At 43.9% G+C, this 19,591-nt stretch overlaps 1 protein-coding gene and 1 long non-coding RNA gene across 3 annotated transcripts; one reads left to right on the forward strand and one right to left on the reverse strand.

Moving 5' to 3' along the window:
* Positions 1 to 255: 255 nt before the first annotated feature.
* Positions 256 to 4,646, reverse strand: LOC132469814 (angiopoietin-related protein 4-like). Of its 2 annotated transcripts, none has more exons than XM_060067881.1 (7): positions 4,099 to 4,646; positions 3,401 to 3,511; positions 2,870 to 2,957; positions 2,053 to 2,175; positions 1,839 to 1,934; positions 1,232 to 1,513; positions 256 to 826 (listed from the first exon to the last, which is right to left on the reverse strand). In XM_060067881.1, the coding sequence occupies exons 1-7, from the start codon at positions 4,507 to 4,509 to the stop codon at positions 663 to 665; spliced, it is 1,275 nt and encodes a 424-aa protein (XP_059923864.1). In that variant the 5' UTR covers positions 4,510 to 4,646; the 3' UTR covers positions 256 to 662. The 2 variants fall into 2 exon arrangements, with proteins under 2 accessions (XP_059923864.1, XP_059923863.1); XM_060067880.1 differs by having other exon boundaries at positions 4,027 to 4,645.
* Positions 4,647 to 6,887: 2,241 nt separating this feature from the next.
* Positions 6,888 to 19,566, forward strand: LOC132469189 (uncharacterized). The gene is made up of 3 exons (XR_009528368.1): positions 6,888 to 15,002; positions 15,396 to 18,020; positions 18,102 to 19,566. It is a non-coding gene; the product is annotated as an uncharacterized LOC132469189 (long non-coding RNA).
* Positions 19,567 to 19,591: the final 25 nt, after the last annotated feature.

The following is a 19,591-nucleotide window of genomic DNA, read 5'->3' on the forward strand; positions in this document are numbered from 1 at the left end:
GAAATAAGACTAATCGTGAAATGTAATAAGGTAATGGTGGCATGAAAAGGCGGAGTTGTATGTTCTTTGGAAAACAGTTGAACCATTGTGGTCTATTTGATCGGGTAAGTGGGGCACTTGGTGAACTGCTGGTCATTATTCCAAGAAGACTAGAAGACTGCCAGCCCAGAACAATATCTCAGTCGTCTGCATAAGCAACACACACACACACACACACACAGACGATTTGAAAGTATAAATGTTTTGACACTTAAATCTGTAATCAACATTTATTCAGATATTAATACAATATCTGTAAAAGTCCAAAGTATAAAAAATGAGCAAATGACAGTGAATGATCAAACCGGTGAATCATAAGAATTGTCCTTACAAAGGACGTACAGAGTTGGCAGTCATTGAGACCGAGAGGCCACTGAAACAGTGAGGTAATGTATCGCATAGCATATAAACAGCTGCTTCTTAGGTCAGCTTTCAGGAGAAAATCCCTTTGGCACACTGGGATTGGAGAAAACCTAATGAGTGATAATCAAACATTGCTTCTTTTTTTGGTAGCATCCAAAAGTCTTGAGTTGAAACGTGAAAAGAGTCATAGTGGCGGTAAGCTGACAGACAGTAGACTATAGTAAACTAGTCTTCCTTCCAATCCCTCCACCATACACCGTTCAGTCTCTGAACGGGGCGATCTTCATCACAACAGACGTCAGGGTGCTGCCTGATGCGGTTGCCCAGGACATCTGTTGCCTTGGAGACCGTTGCCGGTTGAGATGTCTTTTGGGATAGCGGCCGTTCAGGTTCCCCTCTCCGCAGCTGCTGAACCACCAACCGCCTGCAACAACGAAACACATCCTTGGTTAGCATCCCGCTGCAACAAAGCGCTCCGTTGTATTTTTTATTTCATTTTAGGTATGTTGGGTTCTTTATCAGCAGGACACTTGAACCCATGGCCTTTACTGTAAAGAGTCCGATCATCTTTTGCTACTGCGCTGGTTCTGCTTGCTTCATTGATTACACTGAACCACGTACAGGTAGCCTGCGTCTATTGGGGAAGGAACCAATCACCTCTCAGCTAGGAACTCGGAGAGCCCCGCCCACCTCACTCTCCTCCCTCAATGATCATCAGACAGTTGATGACGGGCCAAGTTTGCCCAGGACTATTAGTCCAGACTTTCAAACCAATACGTCTGAAGAACAATAAGACCCGTTCTCTTGAGAGCGGTTTGACGATCAGTACCTGAGAGAGACTTGGCACAGTTGACGTCCGCACTGAGGTCATTGTCCCGGTCCGCGGTGGAGAAGGGCAGACCGGAGGCTCCGGTTGCCATGGCGCCCGCTTGAACGCCAGCGGGATTGGTCGGCGCGAGGTGCAGGGCGTAGTCGTTCTCCGGGCCGTCCAATCGGAAGCGGTAGTTCACCAGCTGCTCTGCTCCTGTCCTATCGGAGAGCTGCACCTGCAGGGTGCGCCGCCCCTGATTGGACAGGGAGTGGATGCGGTCCAGACCCAACCAGAACTCACCTGAGGGAGAGGAGGAGTTTGTTCAATGTTATTCTAGTCTTGCAGATTGGGACATGTTAAATCATACCTCACTTAATGTAAGGGTCACTTTAATCGTGCCGTCAGCCAATCAAGGGTTGTATGTGGTTGTCATGAAAGCGTCGGTATTTTATATAGGCACACGCGTGTGCATTTGTAGAATTATAAATGAATGTTTATATATATTAGCTGAGAGTTTGATTTGTCTTATTAGTCAGAAGGAATAGGAACGTCCGTACCCAGAAGTCGAAACGGTTCAATAACTACAAGGAAACTAAAAATATTGATGGACTTTTTTTGAACTTACCATTGAGATGGCCGAATCCCTTCTGATAGCTTTCCCACAGCTGGTTGAAGCTCTGGGATCCATCTTGGCGCTTCTGGATCACAGTCCAGCCACCATCTGCTCGGCAGGAGGAAGCTATTAGGGCCCTGGCGGTCTTGCTTCAGGTCCGAAGCACTTCTTCATTTCCTCCCTTCTGAGGATGATCTAACAGGACCACTGATTCCGTGGGACCCACCTGAGTTCATCTCACAGAGCACGCTGAAGGGGTCGGAGAAGGCCGGCTGGATGGTGTACACTCCGCTCGCTCTCTGGCCGGACGTGAACACCTCATGGCAGTCCTTGGGCAGACCTGCACTGGCTGAGAGAAAGAGGGATACGGTCAGAACCCTTAACCAAGTGTCAGTCAATGGCTCTGTAGGAGTCAGGGAGAAAATAACTTTGTCTAAACTGTCACTCAGAAAGATGTCTTTGGAGGTTTTAAGACTTGACGCACGATTTCAAAAAGCATTCCCTAATTCAACTGATATGTACACATTCATTTCTACCAGATTAATTTATGAGACAAATCAATGATCGACTCCGGGCTGTACAAAATGGTGTGGCGGTAAAGCGAGAATTGCACCTTCTGAATTCCCTGGTTGACCATCTCTGTTTGCTTACAGTGCACAGGAATGTAGGTGAGTTAGAATGCTTGTTCGTCCACCTTTGGACTGCCTGTACGATGGCCTGCCAGCTAGATTATCGATTATGTGTTTTATTAACTGAGGATAAGGTACACTTCAGTTTGCTATTGTTCGCTTGGTACATAGTGTGCCCTTGCACATGTACAATGACAAAAGTGTACGGATGTCATCAGTCACATAAATAGTGTGGAATATAGCTGAAGAAACCGTTTCAAGGTTGTTTTTTTCAAGACTGTTTCAGTTCTGAAGCCTCTGGTACAGGGTCTTTCTCGATTCAAATTAAATATGTTTGCCTTTATTGTTTACAGCTTTCTTAAAGAGTAACATATCCTGTTTTCAGAATAAGAGCGTCCTCCTCCCTGTTCCTACCTGTTTGTTGACCGTTACTGTGGCGGACTCCCCTCGGGGCTGTGTCTTCGTGGCTGCGTCGGTGCACCTTGGCTCTCCTCTGACCCACCTGGGGAGAACACACGTGGATTAGGATACAGCCGTAGGGAGGTTCAGTCACTGTTACCTCATCACACACTCTTTGTTTGGTCTGAGGCACGCCATGATGACAGATTCTCTGAGGGTGAAATGGGCCTAACCAACTTACTCTGTAAATTTAAAGATTTCAACTTCTGAGAGAAATCTGCCCAGAAAAATGGGTGTGCTTAACCTAGACAATGCTACACAACGTTTATTTATTGGACGCGTTTTTATTGTCCTATAATTTGTAGACAGATTGTCAGGTTGGTTTTTGTCGTGGTGATTTTGTGAAGTAGACATTCCCTGAGCCCCAGGCTAGGAGGTGTGGGGGCTAGGACGCCTGAAGGCTAGGAGGTGAGGGGATAGGAGGCGAGGATGCTGGGAGGCTAGGAGGTGAAGGGGCTAGGAGGCTAGTTGTCTAGGGGTAGGTACCTTGGTCTGCAGAGCCTGTAGGTGTAGCCCCTGCTTCTCCAGCTTGTCCTGCTGCTGTCTGATTTTCTCCAGCAGGTCGTCAATGCGTCTGTTCTGGGCTGCCAGGGTTCTCTGGAGAAGGAAACAAAACCAAACGTCCCACAGTCAGGTTCTGCAGGGGTCTTTTGGGGGGTTTCAGTGTCACTAAATATTGTTCAAACCGAAATGGCTATCAGTTGTTAACTGACAGGACTACCAGTTTTTAGCCTGAAGGACTACCAGTTTTTAAACTGAAAGGACAACCTGTTGTGAATTGAAAAGACTACCAGGGAGGACTAAGGACTAAGGAAAGGAATAACAGTTGTGAACTGAAACTACAGTTGGTTGCTTCTACGATTCGATTTTTGTTTCGACCCAAAGCAGTCCACGAGACATTCAACCACAATCTGGAGTGGAAACACATCTATTATAAACCCATAAATGTTTAACAAGGGGGTGTGCCGTATCAGCGCTTTGACACAACACAAAGCCAAAGTACATCGTAGCATTTGAACCGACGGCGTTTTAACTCGAAAACCCATCAACCGTTCTTTGACTTAAAACAACTCTTGGGACCGTAGGCTCGTATCGGTCGCTCCTGCTCCTACCTGGATGGCGGCGGCATCTCCGTCGTCGCTGGAATTCCCCTCTGACCAGGTGTCCCTCAGCCCGCGGTTCACCTTCTCCTCCACCCTCTCCAGCCTGGTCCTCAGACCCAGCCTCTCCGACCTCAGCTCCTCCGTCTGGGCCCGGAGCCCGGCGACCACCCCCTCTCCTCGCTCCAGCTCCAGCTCCACCCCGGCCCCGGCCCCCTTCACCCCCCGCGCGGAGGCCAGCTCCACCAGGCTGCCGTTCAGGCTCCTCAGCCGGACGTTGACCTCCCTGACCTGGGCCTTGTTCTTCTCCACGTGCTCCTTCAGACCCTGCCCCAGCTGGAGAAGGCCGTGGGCCAGCACGTTCACGTCGTCCCAGGAGGCGTAGGGGCCCCTGCCGATCTGGGAGCCCCGCTCCTCCTTCCTCGCCAGGGGCCGCGAGGAGACGGCGTTCAGCAGGAGCGTCACCGGGAGTAGGAAGAGCACGGCGTTCCGCATGGTACTCGTCTGTGGTGTGGTGAGCGAGGGACTGTGTGTCTTCAGTAGGCAAAGCTCTCTCTCTCTCTCTCTCTCTGTCTGTCTCTCTGCCTCGCTCTCTCTTTCTCTTTCTGTGTTTGCACTGCAGGCACTGAGGACGGTTTAAATAGCCTCTGCCTGCACAAAGCAGCAGGATGATGGGTTGCTCTGATTGGCTGGCAGTGGGGGGGGGGGGAGGAGGAGGGTTGGTGTGGGTTGTGTTCTTATTGTGGTTTTCCTTATGAGGCCTTTCTGCAGCCATGATGCAACGCAGAGGCTGGGTGAGTCAGACAGACACACACCGGGCTGCGACCTAACCGGCGATGCAACTACCACACAACCGGCCCGACCGGCAACACACTCTCACGGCTGACAAACACCTCTGTCAGCAGGTCGACGTTTTAATTAAACCCCTCATGATTTAAACTGATATTATAGGATTAAAACTTGTTTTAATCATATATATATATGATTAAAACATGATATATAAAATGGCATAAAATGTTGACATTGATTTGGTTGAAAGCACTCTTTCTACGCGAATTTTTAAGTAAATAAAGAAAGCATAATTCATGGTCAATCAGATACATGGGACAAACTTATTGCACTAATGCTACTTATTATGGCATATGGCAGTTATCCTTCAATGTACGTGTTGCATGCAAACATGTGTAACACAACAGAGGAATAGAGCTGGCTCCGACTAGAGTTGGCTGCAATTGACACATTCTCTGCCAAACCCTCCGGTCTATAATAAGGCTGTATTTCTTTGGCCCTCGGTTAGTTTATTGATCAGGCCTACCTATAGTCTACTGAAGATTCACATCATACGCTGGCAAAACCAACGGGATCTCTGCATTGTGCTTGACAAGCAACCAGGAGTTATATTTTACATAATATAGGCTACTAATCTGAAACATGAAACGCATTAGTGCGTTTCTGACGCTATAGGCCTACTGTCCGAGGATGTTTTTAACTTGATAAAAGTTAAAAGTTAACTTGATAAGGCTTAATAATGGCTTCGGGTCTAATCAACTCCGCGGTATAGGCTACTACTTCTGCGTTCGATTCCGGAAAATGCTCGAAGAGCAGGAATGCTGTAAACGCGTCACTGTGAGAAGTAGAGGAAAGTTCAACCCGCACTTATAATTTAGTCGCTCTACAGCACAAACATGCACGTGCGCGCGTGCACCCACACACAGAACGACAAACAAACAAACACACACACACACGCACACGCACACGGGCGTTGTTCTCTGATTACTGGCAGACTGCTTGTTATTGAAAGAAGATGGTTTAAACAGGTTTAAACTGGTATTATTTTTAAAACGGGGACAATTACAAACCGTATTCTTATACAATGCAATGTGTCATGGTTGTTAGCTAACCATTTATTTTTAGACTATTGAGCGTTAATTATGCACACGTTAGATAGCTAGGCCTCTATATGAAACAAAACAGTGATACTAATCCAGTTTTTATATGATCAAAAGAACCCAGACGAATAAAAGACCGAATGGTCATTATCGTACACGTTACTACAGTGAAACAGGACATAAGAGTTGTGCACTGATGTTCGTAACTACTAACTTCATTTTGAACATACCTGATACCTCTAACGTGTTTGTAAGTTAAAGGGGACTTATTATACCACCAGGTGTGAGTGTGAGTGCTGGATAGATGAGCAATGTTTACTTCAGTCCACTGGGTAGGCTGGTAGATAGATCTATCCAGCACAGATCTAGGTGGACACACCCACTAGTGATGTCATATTAGGCAGATTTTCGAAACGGCTATTATACCTGGTGGTATAATAAGTCCCCTTTAAGGTTAGGTGAGGGGAACGTGATGACTGTCACGTTGTGGGACAGAGCTGGTTCAGGATGACGCGGTTCTCCGCGGGAGACCTCTCGAGGAAGTACGTGTCCTCGTGCAGGCCTCCGTCCCCCGTCCGGTCCAGCTTCAGAGGCTCGTGGTACGCGGCACTGGACACGTAGCCCGATGTTTTTTAATACCGCAGTTCAGTCGAAGTATAGGTCTGCAGTTCTAATATATATGTTTCGGATAAATATGAATCTATAACTACTTATATCTATTGCATTAAAGCTAAATCAATTATGAATTTATTTGTATGTCAGGTCTTAAAAAGAGACCGGTATCGCTACAAATCTTGCGGACCAGAGTTTCTGCAAAGCGATGGATGACGTCATGAAGCTGTTTGCTCACGCAGCGTGTCGACTGCACGAGCGGAGAAGTGCAGGCGCTGTTGGCTTCCGCGGCACTGGGTTACTGGTTGACTGGGTGAAAGGTGAACGACGTGATTACATGTTCGGGCTACCTTGCGTCAGCCAGTTGGGGTCCTAGGAGGTCCCCCAGCCTCACACACACACACACACACACACACACACACACACACACACACACACACACACACACACACACACACACACACACACACACACACACACACACACACACACACACACACACATCGAAGGGGGGCTCACCTAGCAACTCATTGTTTACTGTGAGGTCAGCTGTGTTTGTTTGGGGAGGGTGGGTGATATAATTAGTTGATTTCTTATTTATTTTTTAAAGTGTTCATGGTCACGGACCATTAAGGAGAAAGTACTTCAAGGTACATAAAAAAAGATGACTTTGCCCATAACTTAATGGGAAAGATCAGAGGGATGTTGTGTTAAATGGTTGGGCGACAGCATTAAGGTGGAATGTGTGTAAATAAAACACCGCACTACAAACCAGACAACACGTCTGCTGGGCCTGTTTCAACGTCACGCCCTAATGGCCGTTGTTGCTGCATGACACAAACAGGTCTCATCTTACTCCCTTCATCCGTTTCCCTGTGTTAAGTCGGTTCAACGTGGCGGACTTCACGCACACACCGGGCCGCGTGTGTGGCAGGCACACACATGCGTCGTGTGCCGTGGGCTCACTTCACTCAAACACAAGTCGGCTGCTGTTGTTTACCACTCAAAGGTTGGACATTCCGCTTGGTTTCTTCCTGTGTGACCCTTCGCCTACATTCCCCACTCTGCTTATCCTGGCCCTGCACTTTTGGGGGCCTTTCTGCCTTCCTGGATCTAGATGCACTTTCACCCAGTAGCCAGGGGCCTTTCTCCGGGAGGGGCCCCTGAATGGGTGGATAGAGCCCACTGAGGCTGATTCAGTGAGGATTAAATGCATTTACATGTCTGGGTTTCAGCGGGATGAACGCATTTGAATCTGGACCACATAGAATTTGGTTGTGTGTATCCCAGTTAACTTCTGATGGACAGGGAATCACATTTTATGCTTTGGTAGTTGCACCGTTTTGTTTGCGTCGTAAGATTTCAAATAGCTCTATTCATAATCAATGCCAACAAGACTTCAAAACAAACAAAAACATAAACACTCCCAACCTTCGGGTACATTCCCAAACACGTCGATTCTCAATCGCACACTATTCGTTTGGAGATAGGGCAGGGAGGTGGAGATGAAGAATGTGTGCTGCCTGTCCAATCTTATCCCTGACCTGGTCATGTACTGAGTACTGACCTCTCGCGAAGGGATGTCCACATGGATGACTCTACCCCTCCCAACTCTCAGGGGGTGGTAGAGTGGGGGGCCGATGATTGCAGTACACCCACCCAACAGAGTTATCTACGTGGTCAGAGAGCTAATCAGTGCTGTTCTGTTGTTGTGAGGAGAGAGTGTAAGTTGGACCCCTGTTGTTATCATCATTCGCACCTCACTGTTGCTCAATTGTATCTTTGTTACGTCGGCCCTACTGTATTTCATGTTATCTAGTTGTTATATAATTCCTTATCGTTAGCCTCATAGCATAATTGCCAAAGTCCTATTTTAAGGTTCATCTTGTATTTAGCGTGATTCAATGATTATGGAATGTAAAAAGCTCTCTTATTGGCTTAAGATTTTGCCAATAAGGCTCAGTGAATCTGCAGCGTTAGGAGAGTACAGTTAACTTAGATATCAAAATTTGACCAAAATATGACTTGGGCAATTAGGCTATGAGGCTAACGATATGCTACACAGGTTAAGAAAAATCTCATTCATTGTCCATCAAGACCCTCTACAGTATATTGTTGTGTGACGGCCGTTTGACCAAATTCTTAGAACATCCCAAATTGCTGTACATGCTCACCTTTACCTCATTTAAGCACATCACAGCATTTCGAAACAGCCCTTAAAATAAACCACACAGACCCGATACATACCTTTACATCCAGGGCCTTGAAAGGCCCCCGCAGGGCCCTTTACGACCACTTCCTGGACCCCAGGGCCAATGGCTCCTGGAGGAGAGGAAGCCATGGGTCAGCCTGTTGGAAAACATGTTGTTCCTGCTCTGGAGGTCTCCGGAGGTGGATGAACTCTATCGGTGTCCAGGGGCCGCGTGGCCCACCGTCCTCCCGTCCCTCATCCTGTCATGACCCCCGTTAAACCCCCGTTAAACCAAGGGATCCACTCACTCCTTCGCAGGAAAGACACTTTATGACTTATTGTTCAGGAGGAACAAAGGTTTTCCCCCAATGCAGAGGTCGTTGCGGGACAGATAACCCTTGTCGAAGAGACATTGACATATCGTTAGCGGGGTGGCGGGTCTTGATGGGAGAGGGGCTTGATGGCCAATAAGAAGAACTTCTTCTTTCCCTGAGTAGAATATCATTAGCCTCATAGCATAATTGCTCAAGTCATATTTTGGCTAAATTGTGATATCTAACCTAATGCTGCTGATTCACTGGGTCTCATTGACTATATACTCAGGCATTTTCTTGACGCTATATGTACAAGATGAAAAACACTAAATTAGGTTTTCATCTGTAGTTTAAAAGTCAACACTTGACACTAAATACAAGATGAAAAACACTAAATTAGGTTTTCATCTGTAGTTTAAAAGTCAACACTGGTTTGATGAAATCTAACCAATATTTGGGTGCTATTTGTCAAATCCACAGAATATTTAAAGCGTCTATTTGGTTTGGTTATTCTGTAGTGTGTTTCAATAGGATGTATTGAAGGGAATTGCCGCCAAACAAACAAACAAAACCAAAGGTCAACTTCATCCTGGGTGGGGATCCTCTCTTGCAGTTGAGCAAAGAAATGACTCAAAGTGAAACTGACCGAACCACCTGCTGGGACAGTGATTCAGGGTTGATTGCTGGATCGGTTTTGTTCCCAATGCTGGCACTGCTGCTTTTCCATTGCTTGCAGCTAACAACAGCCCACTCATGGAAACTTTGACTGGGATGGGTGAGCTGGGCCAGGACTTTGGTATCGCGCCCTCTGTTAATGTGGGTGGGCGGCTATGTTTTTTGTATTTGGGGTAAAATGGATCCCTTGTTTTGTGCTGGCCCTGTGAATGTTTGATTTCCCTGGTGTTTCCTGAAGAATGGTTTACATAAGCGTGCAGAGCCTCAGCAAGAAGCCTAACCTGTATAACTATAGTTTATTTTAACATTTAGACCTGAAGTTAACCTTTGTGGTTTGAACTTGTAATACAATAACACTAGGTATGGTCCACTTAGTCTTCAGGAAAATTGTACCTACCCTTTTTCGGTTTTACACACACACACGCACCCTTTTATTAGTCACAGAACTTCTTTGTGCCAAATGAGATGTGAAATGATGTTGGGCAACACAATATATTTCTACAGTGCTGCAGATGAAGGCAAAGTTACATAAAATTAGGTATACTGTACAATGATACACAAACCTCACCTATATATTTGGGAAGCTTTTAAAGCTACGACACAGTATTTTTTTTTCAAAGCTTTTTTTTTTCAAATTTGGTTGGTCTGTAAAAAGGCCGTCCAATCATTTCATTCCAAAGAACGAAATGATTAGATGGCCTACCTTCCATCTACCTACATACCCAACTACTTGTGTGCACTGTGCCCGTGCACTCATTGCGAATGTCTTTCAGAAAGCTAGGCCGAGCTATTGCTAGCTAGCGAGCCAGTCAAGTGTTTTGAAGGAGTGGCTTGGAGAGAGGCCTGGTTGGATGGATTCGGATTTCTGTTGGATACTTCCAAAATGTTCTTAACTCTGGCTTGCTTCTCCAGGCTCCCTACCCTAGCTTCAAGCCTCACATACTCTTGTCTACACCTTATTCACCTTAAACTACTTTAAAGTACACCACAAAGCACTAACCCATTGTAAAACAGCAGTTTTATCAAGTCTGTGACAGGCAGAGGTTCTCAAGAGACTCGTTCGCCTTGGCAACCAAGTCAGTTACAGACCTCAAAGAAGAGAGTCCACAACACAGTGTTGGTTGATGAGGGGTTAATGTCTGCGGGGCTGGGTTCCTCTCCTGGGAGTCATCCCTGAAGCCAAGGTCGTCCTGACCCAGAGGAAAGGGCGGCCATTAATGGCACAAACTGTTTCTGTTTCCTCTTTGGAGGGATGGGCTGAGGACATCTGATGAGGGGGGAGTCCAGTCTCAGATCCACAAGAGCAGAATATCATGTCTGCCTGGAGACAAGGCGTAATTGAGACTGACAGAGGCATATAGAGCCTTGTTTTCCCAGGTGGCTTCAGCTCTAAACCAGTGGTTCTCAAACCTCTTCTACTAGTGTACCCCCCTCTAAGATAATTATTTTTTGGCTGAGTACCCCCTTCACCGGCACAAAACAATTTTGGGAGAAAATATACCCACAATTTGGTGAGAAACCTGGGTCTGTGCTTCAGGCACCTGTTAGCTAATTACTCCCCACAATAGAAGCACAACCCAGGGGAGAGTCAGAGCATGTAGTGATCCCATTATAATATATTCCTCCTGAAACTGACGACATTTTGATGTTTCTGGATGCGCTTTCTTTTTCATAGATTCTCCTTTCTCCTTGTTTTAATTGCAACCACCATTTCTAGATTTTTTATTGTCTAGCTTTCAGAATTGAAACTTGCTCAGGGTGAAAAAAATTAAAGTCTGAGTACCCCCTGCAGTACTCCACAGTACCTATATGGGTATGCGTACCTCCATTTGAGAACCACTGCTCTTCACCACCAATGAAAAAACCCAAATGTTCTGATTCCTATGCTTCTCAGCATTTGTCCGGTCTTTCTTTGAAACTAGGTCAGGCAGCATATGGAATTGGTTTTGCAGCCATGCCGTTTTTTGCTTGCTGTCAGTATCCCTTATAATTAACCTTTGCTGTCAGGATCTATTGTCCTTAGTGTGTTGAACTTGGCAATGCTGCTGCTGCTTTGTGAGACAATTATTTATGACATTATAAAGACTGGAGTCTAACACTGTGCAATGATCTTAATCTTCAAAGATTCTAAGGTTGTTTTTGTTTTTCAGTAATCGTAGTGTACAGTTCCTTATCTGTCTGGCAGATAACTTTTACCACCTAGGTGGTGTTTGATATGCTGTTGACAACAGGGTAATAAAGGTCTAGTAGGTTACAGATAATACTAAATTTGTGTTACAATTAAGCTACTCACAGGCTTCCAAACACCTTCGTGTTTGAGTAGCGATGCGTGTTGTGTGTTGACAGTATGATCTTGATCCTGTTTGTCAATAAAGTTAAAATTTGCTGACCTGCATTGATCTGTGATGTCAACATAGCTGGACTGATGCTGTGTGGGAGCACAATGGACAGCCATGCTGCAATGGTCATCTCTGTGGAGAATCACTTGTAAAACATGGGTTTGGTAGAAAATGGAAGTGGAAAGTAAGGTGTTATAGGCTGATGCAAGGCAAGAAACTAAACATGTGAAGCCTTGAAGGGATTATTATTATTTGCTTTATTGAGTTTTTTTTTCTATATTCTGATGGGACAATAGTAACTGAATATTTTCTTCACCACTGCTTTGTATCTAATAGGGCCATACCATCTACTGTGTAGCGCTGTGACAGAGATTTCTCTCACAAACTCATCTGAAACATAAGGGCGCCCTCTTCTGCTAGGCTTTAGAATTGCAGATGGCTTTTCCACACAAGGCGTTTTTAGCCTCCGGACAACCCATTAGTTCAGAGCGGAGACTCCATTCACCATTCTCTAAAATTGGATTTAAAACATCCAAATTAAGAGAAAAACAAACCAGCCTACGTTTGTGTGTTTATGAAAACTCTAGGTGCCACACTTGCGGACATTAGGAAAAAGTGTAAGTATATTATTTCTGTTGAATTATATAACTGTTGAGCGCGATGAAGGAAAATATTGTATTGCCGTGTGAGCGTTCTTAATATACATTCATGGTGTAAGCTCGCGAGATTTCGCTCTTAATTGCTGCCCGCTTACCAGATGGCAATTAAAAAACAAGCTTGTCAGCACTCCGCTCAACGGAACTGAAGCCTCCTAAAACTGACCGCAAAACAGTCAAAGTCGTTTTTACACATCCTGAGGCTCCCATTAACTGTCAAGCACACCCTTTATACTTGTAGGCAGAGACAAGCGGGACTGTTTTTAAAGTAATTGTGTGTGTCCTTTTGCAATTACAATTCACAAAGATAGGGCGATATAAACAAAACCGCCATTTACGTTGAGCGAAATATTCCATCTGCATGGAACAGTTTGTTATGATGCAGGGCCGGACCTGTACACCTCGGGGCCCTAAGCAGGATAATGTTGGGGCTCTGCTTTGAGGTTGATAGAGTAGTTTTGCCACAGAGAACAAGCAACATATGCATTCATAACCCTTACGGTTTTTATCCACAACTCTTTGAACATGATTAGCTGCAATTAATTTACTACTTATTAAGTATACTCACTTAAACAGTCAAAGTAAAGCTTACACACTTACCACATTTCTACTTCTACTTTACTGTCTGAATCCCTTGTGAATTTAAAACAGCACTAACTGTTTTGTCCACTTGGCGGCTTACAACCTTCAGTATTAAAACATCTTCAATAAAGTTGCTGGAGTCTTGAACTGCTTTTTCTATTCACATTTAAAAGAGGTGAAAGTTGAAATTATATTTTGATTGTAAAGGGTGTTAATCATATACTCTTGATTTGGCAGAGAGATTAAAGATTAAACGAAGATTTTAGATTCAGTTTGTATTTATTTTTTAGAAGATCTTCAAGATAATGATAAATTCCTCAACAATAACACTGCAACACAATTATAACTTCAGGTAAATTAGCCAAAAATCTAAAATATATAGGGTTACTTTCCTGCTTACTGCGGTGAGGGTTTCGTATAATTTAATTAATTAAGGGCGCCACCAGAGGGCGCCCCCGACACATTTGCCACCCTGGGCGATATATATATATTTTTCTTCCTCCATGGGCCCCTGACGCCGTCTGGGCCCCAGGCAGCTGCACCGGTTGCACCGTCGATATTTAGCCACTGTCTCTGAATAATATTGTTGCGGTTTTTGTGCGTTGAAATGTCAGGGTTAAACATTAACCCAACTCTGCAGAGTTGTAATTACGTTCCGCCCATGCATTTCACGCACCATTTTCTACCTCTCATGCAATACAGTGTGCAATTGAGTCAAATTTACTGAAGAAGTATAAATTGGTGCTCTGTATTTCAGTATGAACATGAAACATCTACAGTGAATATATGCATTACAAAACGTATTTAATGCCAGGCAAATTTGTCCTGGTGATTAGCCAATTAGTAGTCTATGCTAATTGGCTTATCACCAACACATGGTTGGTGATTAGCCAATTAGCAGTCTATGCTACTTGGCTAAGCTAACCATGTGTTACTAAAACTGTCTTATACTTAATCAATCATGATTTTTTTGGCTTTAATTAGTGTGGTTGCTACTACTGCTTAAGACATCGTAACTAAATTGACTGCGTTCAAACCATTCAACATATCTACACACTTGCAGATATATCTAAAAGGATTTTTTATATCATTTATACTTTGTTCAGAATCAGTTTAAGTTCCATTTCAGCTTCCTTTTGGGTTGGTCTCATTGATTTACACTGAGGTTAGAATGGGGAGGACGTACAGGCAGTGTTTAGACTGGGTACCCCCCCCCCCCCCCCCCCCGCCCATTCTGCCAGCGATTTGAATACGCCCTGCACAAGGGTCTTGAGAAGAGCAATACATTTCTTCGATACGTTTTTGCGTGCCCCCCTGGTGCGCTATTGGCTGGTTTAACACAATGACGACAGCGAAGCAACGGAAAGCAGCCAATTGCATACAGAGTCGTTTGAATTAGGGCCGTTGATCACGCCTCTTGTGCTGAAGAAAATGACAGCAGCTTCCCCAGACCAGCGTGCAATCTACGATTGAGCTTGGTCTGGCAATTGCCGGGCTAGGCAGTGTTGCCAGATTGGGCAGTTTACCATCTGCGGCATTTTAGCACACTCACACACACACACGCATTCTAGTTTTTACCGTTCTTCCTTTAAATGTTTATTTACCTTGTCAAACTTCCTTGCATGTTTCAGAAAAGATCCTGGTCCAGGTGAAGTACGGCCAACAGCAGAAGTATGTGAAGTTGGATGAGGATGAAGGACGGTTTGACTTTCGGCAATTCCATGAAAAAGGTTAGCATGGCTCAGGAAAAAGGTTTAGAACCACACCGTTCTTTTAAAAGCTCCTTCTGTAAGCTCCGTAATGTTGTATATTCAGATTTCTTGGCATGCCTTTAGCAGCCTCATTCAAACTATACAATCAGTTCTGCACTGTGTGCTTCATAGAGTGTAAAGCATAATATACTCCAAAACAGTCAATAATAAAATGCCAATCATCAATTTTAAAAATTCTAAAAAATCTAAAATTTGCACTTAAGAGGGAATGGGTTGTGATGGAAAAATGCTCTAGGTCAATTGAATGATTAAACAGTGGTGATATTTAATGAGAACAGTTTTTCCGCTGTGAGGCAAGAAACATTGCTGACTTAAAAAGCACATTCAGTTTTATCGTACTATCTTTTCCAGTCATCGAGAGATTTTGCCTGCCACCGGATGCTAAAGTTACATACAAGGATGCAACAGGGACAGAAGTTAATGCCTTCAGCTCAAGTGCATCATCTGTCATCCTAGACGAGGTCTATAGCAAGAGACATAGAAACGAGGATACACGTGATGCTGCGTCTGCCAAACAGGTTTCTTAACACTTAACACAAACTGGCCATGCATAAATGTGCTAATTTGCCATTGCATAAATGTACTAATTTACTAATTGAATATCTCCTCTCAGGCACCTCCCCACTAAAGCAATCAGAGAAGATTATGCACATTGTCTATTGATTCTGTTCCCTTCCCTCAAGAATCCATGTTCCAAGAAGGGCTAAGTAATAGTCATTATTATTGGTTACATTATTATTGTTTACACTTGCACAACATGAAAAGTGGTTTACACCACTTTTCAAGGAAATATGTTTAAGAAATATTTTTGGAAATTCCAAAAACATAACTAAATCACCTACTGAAAAGCATCAGAAGGCCATTGCTTACAACTTGGAAAACTTCTCCCTTATGTATGTATTTAAGTTATTTAAAATAATAATAATTTAAAAAAAACGGAAACTTTTCTGTTTGTTGTCCATGCATCACACATTGTTTAATTGCAAAATAGTATAGTAAAGCTATAATGGCATGAAAATGTCACTTTCTGAAGTTTTCTAACATCAATATGAGTTCCCCTAGCCTACCAGCCCTTACACAGAGGTCCCACGGATGTCAACATTAGACGTTCGGTAGAAAAAGACGTTACCTGGCGTTACAAAACAACCCCTTCAGTGGACCAAAATTTGACGACCAATAATGATGACTGAGTTTGCGTGCATGCTATGCGTAGGCTGAATCACAATCGTGTTAAGACAAATCCGATTGGCCAATACACACTGAAGATAAATTCAATAATTTTTAAATGACAAAAATGATCCCTCTCTGGCGAACAGATTGTTGTAGCAGGCAAAAAAAATAAATAAAAATTATCTGCATCGAGACAGAATCGTTCTAGCGAGAATCGCGATGCATCGAAGAATCGATTATTTTTCCCATCCCTAGTAATTTATGTACAGCCTAATTGGTGTTAAGGACTACCGAGTGTAGATCTACTGATTGTTGTGTAGGTCTAACTGCTTGTTTAAGGACCAAGGGAAACAAAGTTTGTTCAGTCGGTTATAATGCATCTGAACACAGCCACAAAAAGCTAGCTCCGACAACTTCCCCCAGCTTCAGCACGTGTTGTCCAGACGTTTGTCATTTTGACAGTTGGTGGACGGTGACACAATGGACGCCTGTGTCTGCAGTGTCCTCAACACATCTGGGAGGGTCCCCCAGGTTTTCATAGGTAGCCTCATCATCGCTAAATTCATCAGGATCCGCTTGGTCCTGTAAGAACCAAAAATACATTTTTTTGGAATGTTCCTTTGAATCTCCATGAAATGTTCCTTTGAGGGGTTGTCAACGTATTTCCTCATTTGACAATAAATGTAATGGGTACAACTGTGTACAAACAGAATTAAACAGACATAAACAGACTATAATAGGCTGTTACCCATACAAGAAAACGAGGTCATTAAAACTCTGCTGCTTTCTGCTCCCACTTTGAGCCATACTTTACGAAAGTTAATGGTGTTGACTGGTGATTTGTTCCACAATTTACAGATTTCATGATTGGGAAATTCTATTTTATTAGAGAAGCCAAGCCAGGTTCTTATCACGGAGATTCAGATTGAAATGTAAACTTTTTAGAGGTTGCTCTGTGGACTCCCACCCAACCTTCTCTGTGTGTGTGTGTGTGTGTGTGTGTGTGTGTGTGTGTGTGTGTGTGTGTGTGTGTGTGTGTGTGTGTGTGTGTGTGTGTGTGTGTGTGTGTGTGTGTGTGTGTGTGTGTGTGTGTGTGTGTGTGTGAATGGGTGAACGAGTCTCACCTCGTCACTGGCCCCTGGGCCGAGGTGTACTCTGGCTGGTGGTGCGTCACTGGCAGAGTTCAGACCCTGCACCCAAGACAGTCCGCAGTTAGTCCTGCTCACATCCCTCTAGCAGCCACCGCCCTCCAAAGGGACTGACACTCTACAACTATCACTGCAACGCATCAACATTGGAGAAGCTGTCGTTTAAAAATAGACTAGACCGAGTTCAGATCAGCCAATTAGATCATTCATAAGTGGTATTTTAAAGAGTTATATATCATGTTTCAAAGGGTTTTCTATATCCCACAACAACTCAACAAAGTGCATTGTAGACTTCAAGAGCTGCTAGATAATCACAAATCAGCAAAAGTCTGTTGACACGTTCAAATGCCCCCCCCCCCCGTACCACAACATTGTTACTGTAATTATCAATAATATTTCGTTAAATGGAAGCACCCTTTGCTAGCTTTGACCTGCTTAGTGTGGATCGTTGTAATATTCTCCACTTGTTGAGCAACACAGTAAATAGAGAACAAGTCAACCTTGCCACGAACACAACCTGGGACTGTAATTCATCCTCTTTGGTGTTTAACTCACAATGCACTCTTCTGTTGCCGTCTGGTTACCTGGTGGAGAGAAAGCCACAGTCAGTGTTTCTATGGCGATATAAACAGGTGTGTAGATGGAGACGTGACAACAAGTCAAGTTAAGTGAAGTCGATTAGTGTAGCCCTTAACTCAGTTGCAGTCTCGAAGGGCTTCACAGACCCACACTATATAAGACATCCCCTAACCCCAAGGACTAGACTTTAACCCTTCTAGGGAGGGTTAAACAAGGAAAACGCCACAAGATAGTAATAGGTGGTGCATTTTTGTTTGATGTTGTTCACTAAATAAAAACTCTTCAAGACCAATTTAGTCTTAAAATGGAACACATATGAGGGACCTTTCATTCCTCTCTCTCTCTCTCTCTCTCTCTCTCTCTCTCTCTCTGACTCTCTCTCTCTCTGACTCTCCCTTAATCTTTCTCTCTCCCTCTCTTTTCTTCTCTCTCTCCTCTTTCTGCAAAAATACAATGTTGTTATCAAGGGTTTATATTAGATACAGTTTGTGTGGCTGCAAAGGGAAGTTGGAACTGATCAAATGATTTCTCTGAAATGATAGGGCATTGACGGCAGGATGTAAAAGAGACATTGCAGACAATGTGAAGAATATTATCTTAGAATTTTTTCTGGTCATTTGGGGTTTGCAATCCTTTTGATCTCAACCAATCTGTAACTTACACATGGGCAGGATATGACTAACATTGTCTATGTATTATACTTATATATACTCTCTCTCTCTCTCTCTCTCTCTCTCTCTCTCTCTCTGACTCTCTCTCTCTCTGACTCTCTCTCTCTCTCTCTCTGACTCTCCCTTAATCTTTCTCTCTCCCTCTCTTTTCTTCTCTCTCTCTCCTCTTTCTGCAAAAATACAATGTTGTTATCAAGGGTTTATATTAGATACAGTTTGTGTGGCTGCAAAGGGAAGTTGGAACTGATCAAATGATTTCTCTGAAATGATAGGGCATTGACGGCAGGATGTAAAAGAGACATTGCAGACAATGTGAAGAATATTATCTTAGAAATTTTTCTGGTCATTTGGGGTTTGCAATCCTTTTGATCTCAACCAATCTGTAACTTACACATGGGCAGGATATGACTAACATTGTCTATGTATTATACTTATTTATTCTACTTCATTTAAGAATGCTCGATTCTGATTGGCTGGGAGGGGTGCATTAATCCGGCATATTGCCCGCTGACTTGTCGGTTCTACTTGCTGCTGACTGAGCACAGTAGATCAATACGCCGCTTGTATCGTTTTCTATCACATACATTTCAAACATGAGGTCCGTTGTAAAAATAAACCAAGGAGTGCATGTTTGATCGATCGTCATTAAAGCTGACTTGATACGAATGTAACAACTACGTTGTTAAACTAGTGATCAGTTGCAACCTCGTGTGGTTGCTATAGAAACGAGTTACCTACAGCTGAGCTAACGTTATTCACCGTAGTTCTAAAGGGAACTACTTTTCGAGGGAGATGAACTTAAACAGAGCATACATTTAATAAGCATGCAATACGAATAAGAAAAAGGCTAATTATTAAAGTATTTGAATTGTTTTATTATGTTGGCCGGCGCGAAGTAGAATAAACGGAATAATCACCTCAAGGCCGGGCAATAAACAGTTTGATATGCCCGGCTCGCGGACGGCTTACCGCCCGAGAC

Source organism: Gadus macrocephalus, chromosome 12, assembly GCF_031168955.1.
Source record: "Gadus macrocephalus chromosome 12, ASM3116895v1".
In the NCBI taxonomy this organism is placed as follows: domain Eukaryota; kingdom Metazoa; phylum Chordata; class Actinopteri; order Gadiformes; family Gadidae; genus Gadus; species Gadus macrocephalus.

Bases quoted from the DNA above. Each gene is read 5' to 3' on its own strand.
- LOC132469814 (XM_060067880.1), bottom strand. From the start codon at position 4,509: ATGCGGAACGCCGTGCTCTTCCTACTCCCGGTGACGCTCCTGCTGAAC. The intron at 3,512-4,026 runs GTAGGAGCAGGA...TTCCTTCTCCAG, and splicing joins GAGATGCCGCCGCCATCCAG to AGAACCCTGGCAGCCCAGAA. The intron at 2,176-2,869 runs GTAGGAACAGGG...TCTTTCTCTCAG, and splicing joins CAGTAACGGTCAACAAACAG to CCAGTGCAGGTCTGCCCAAG.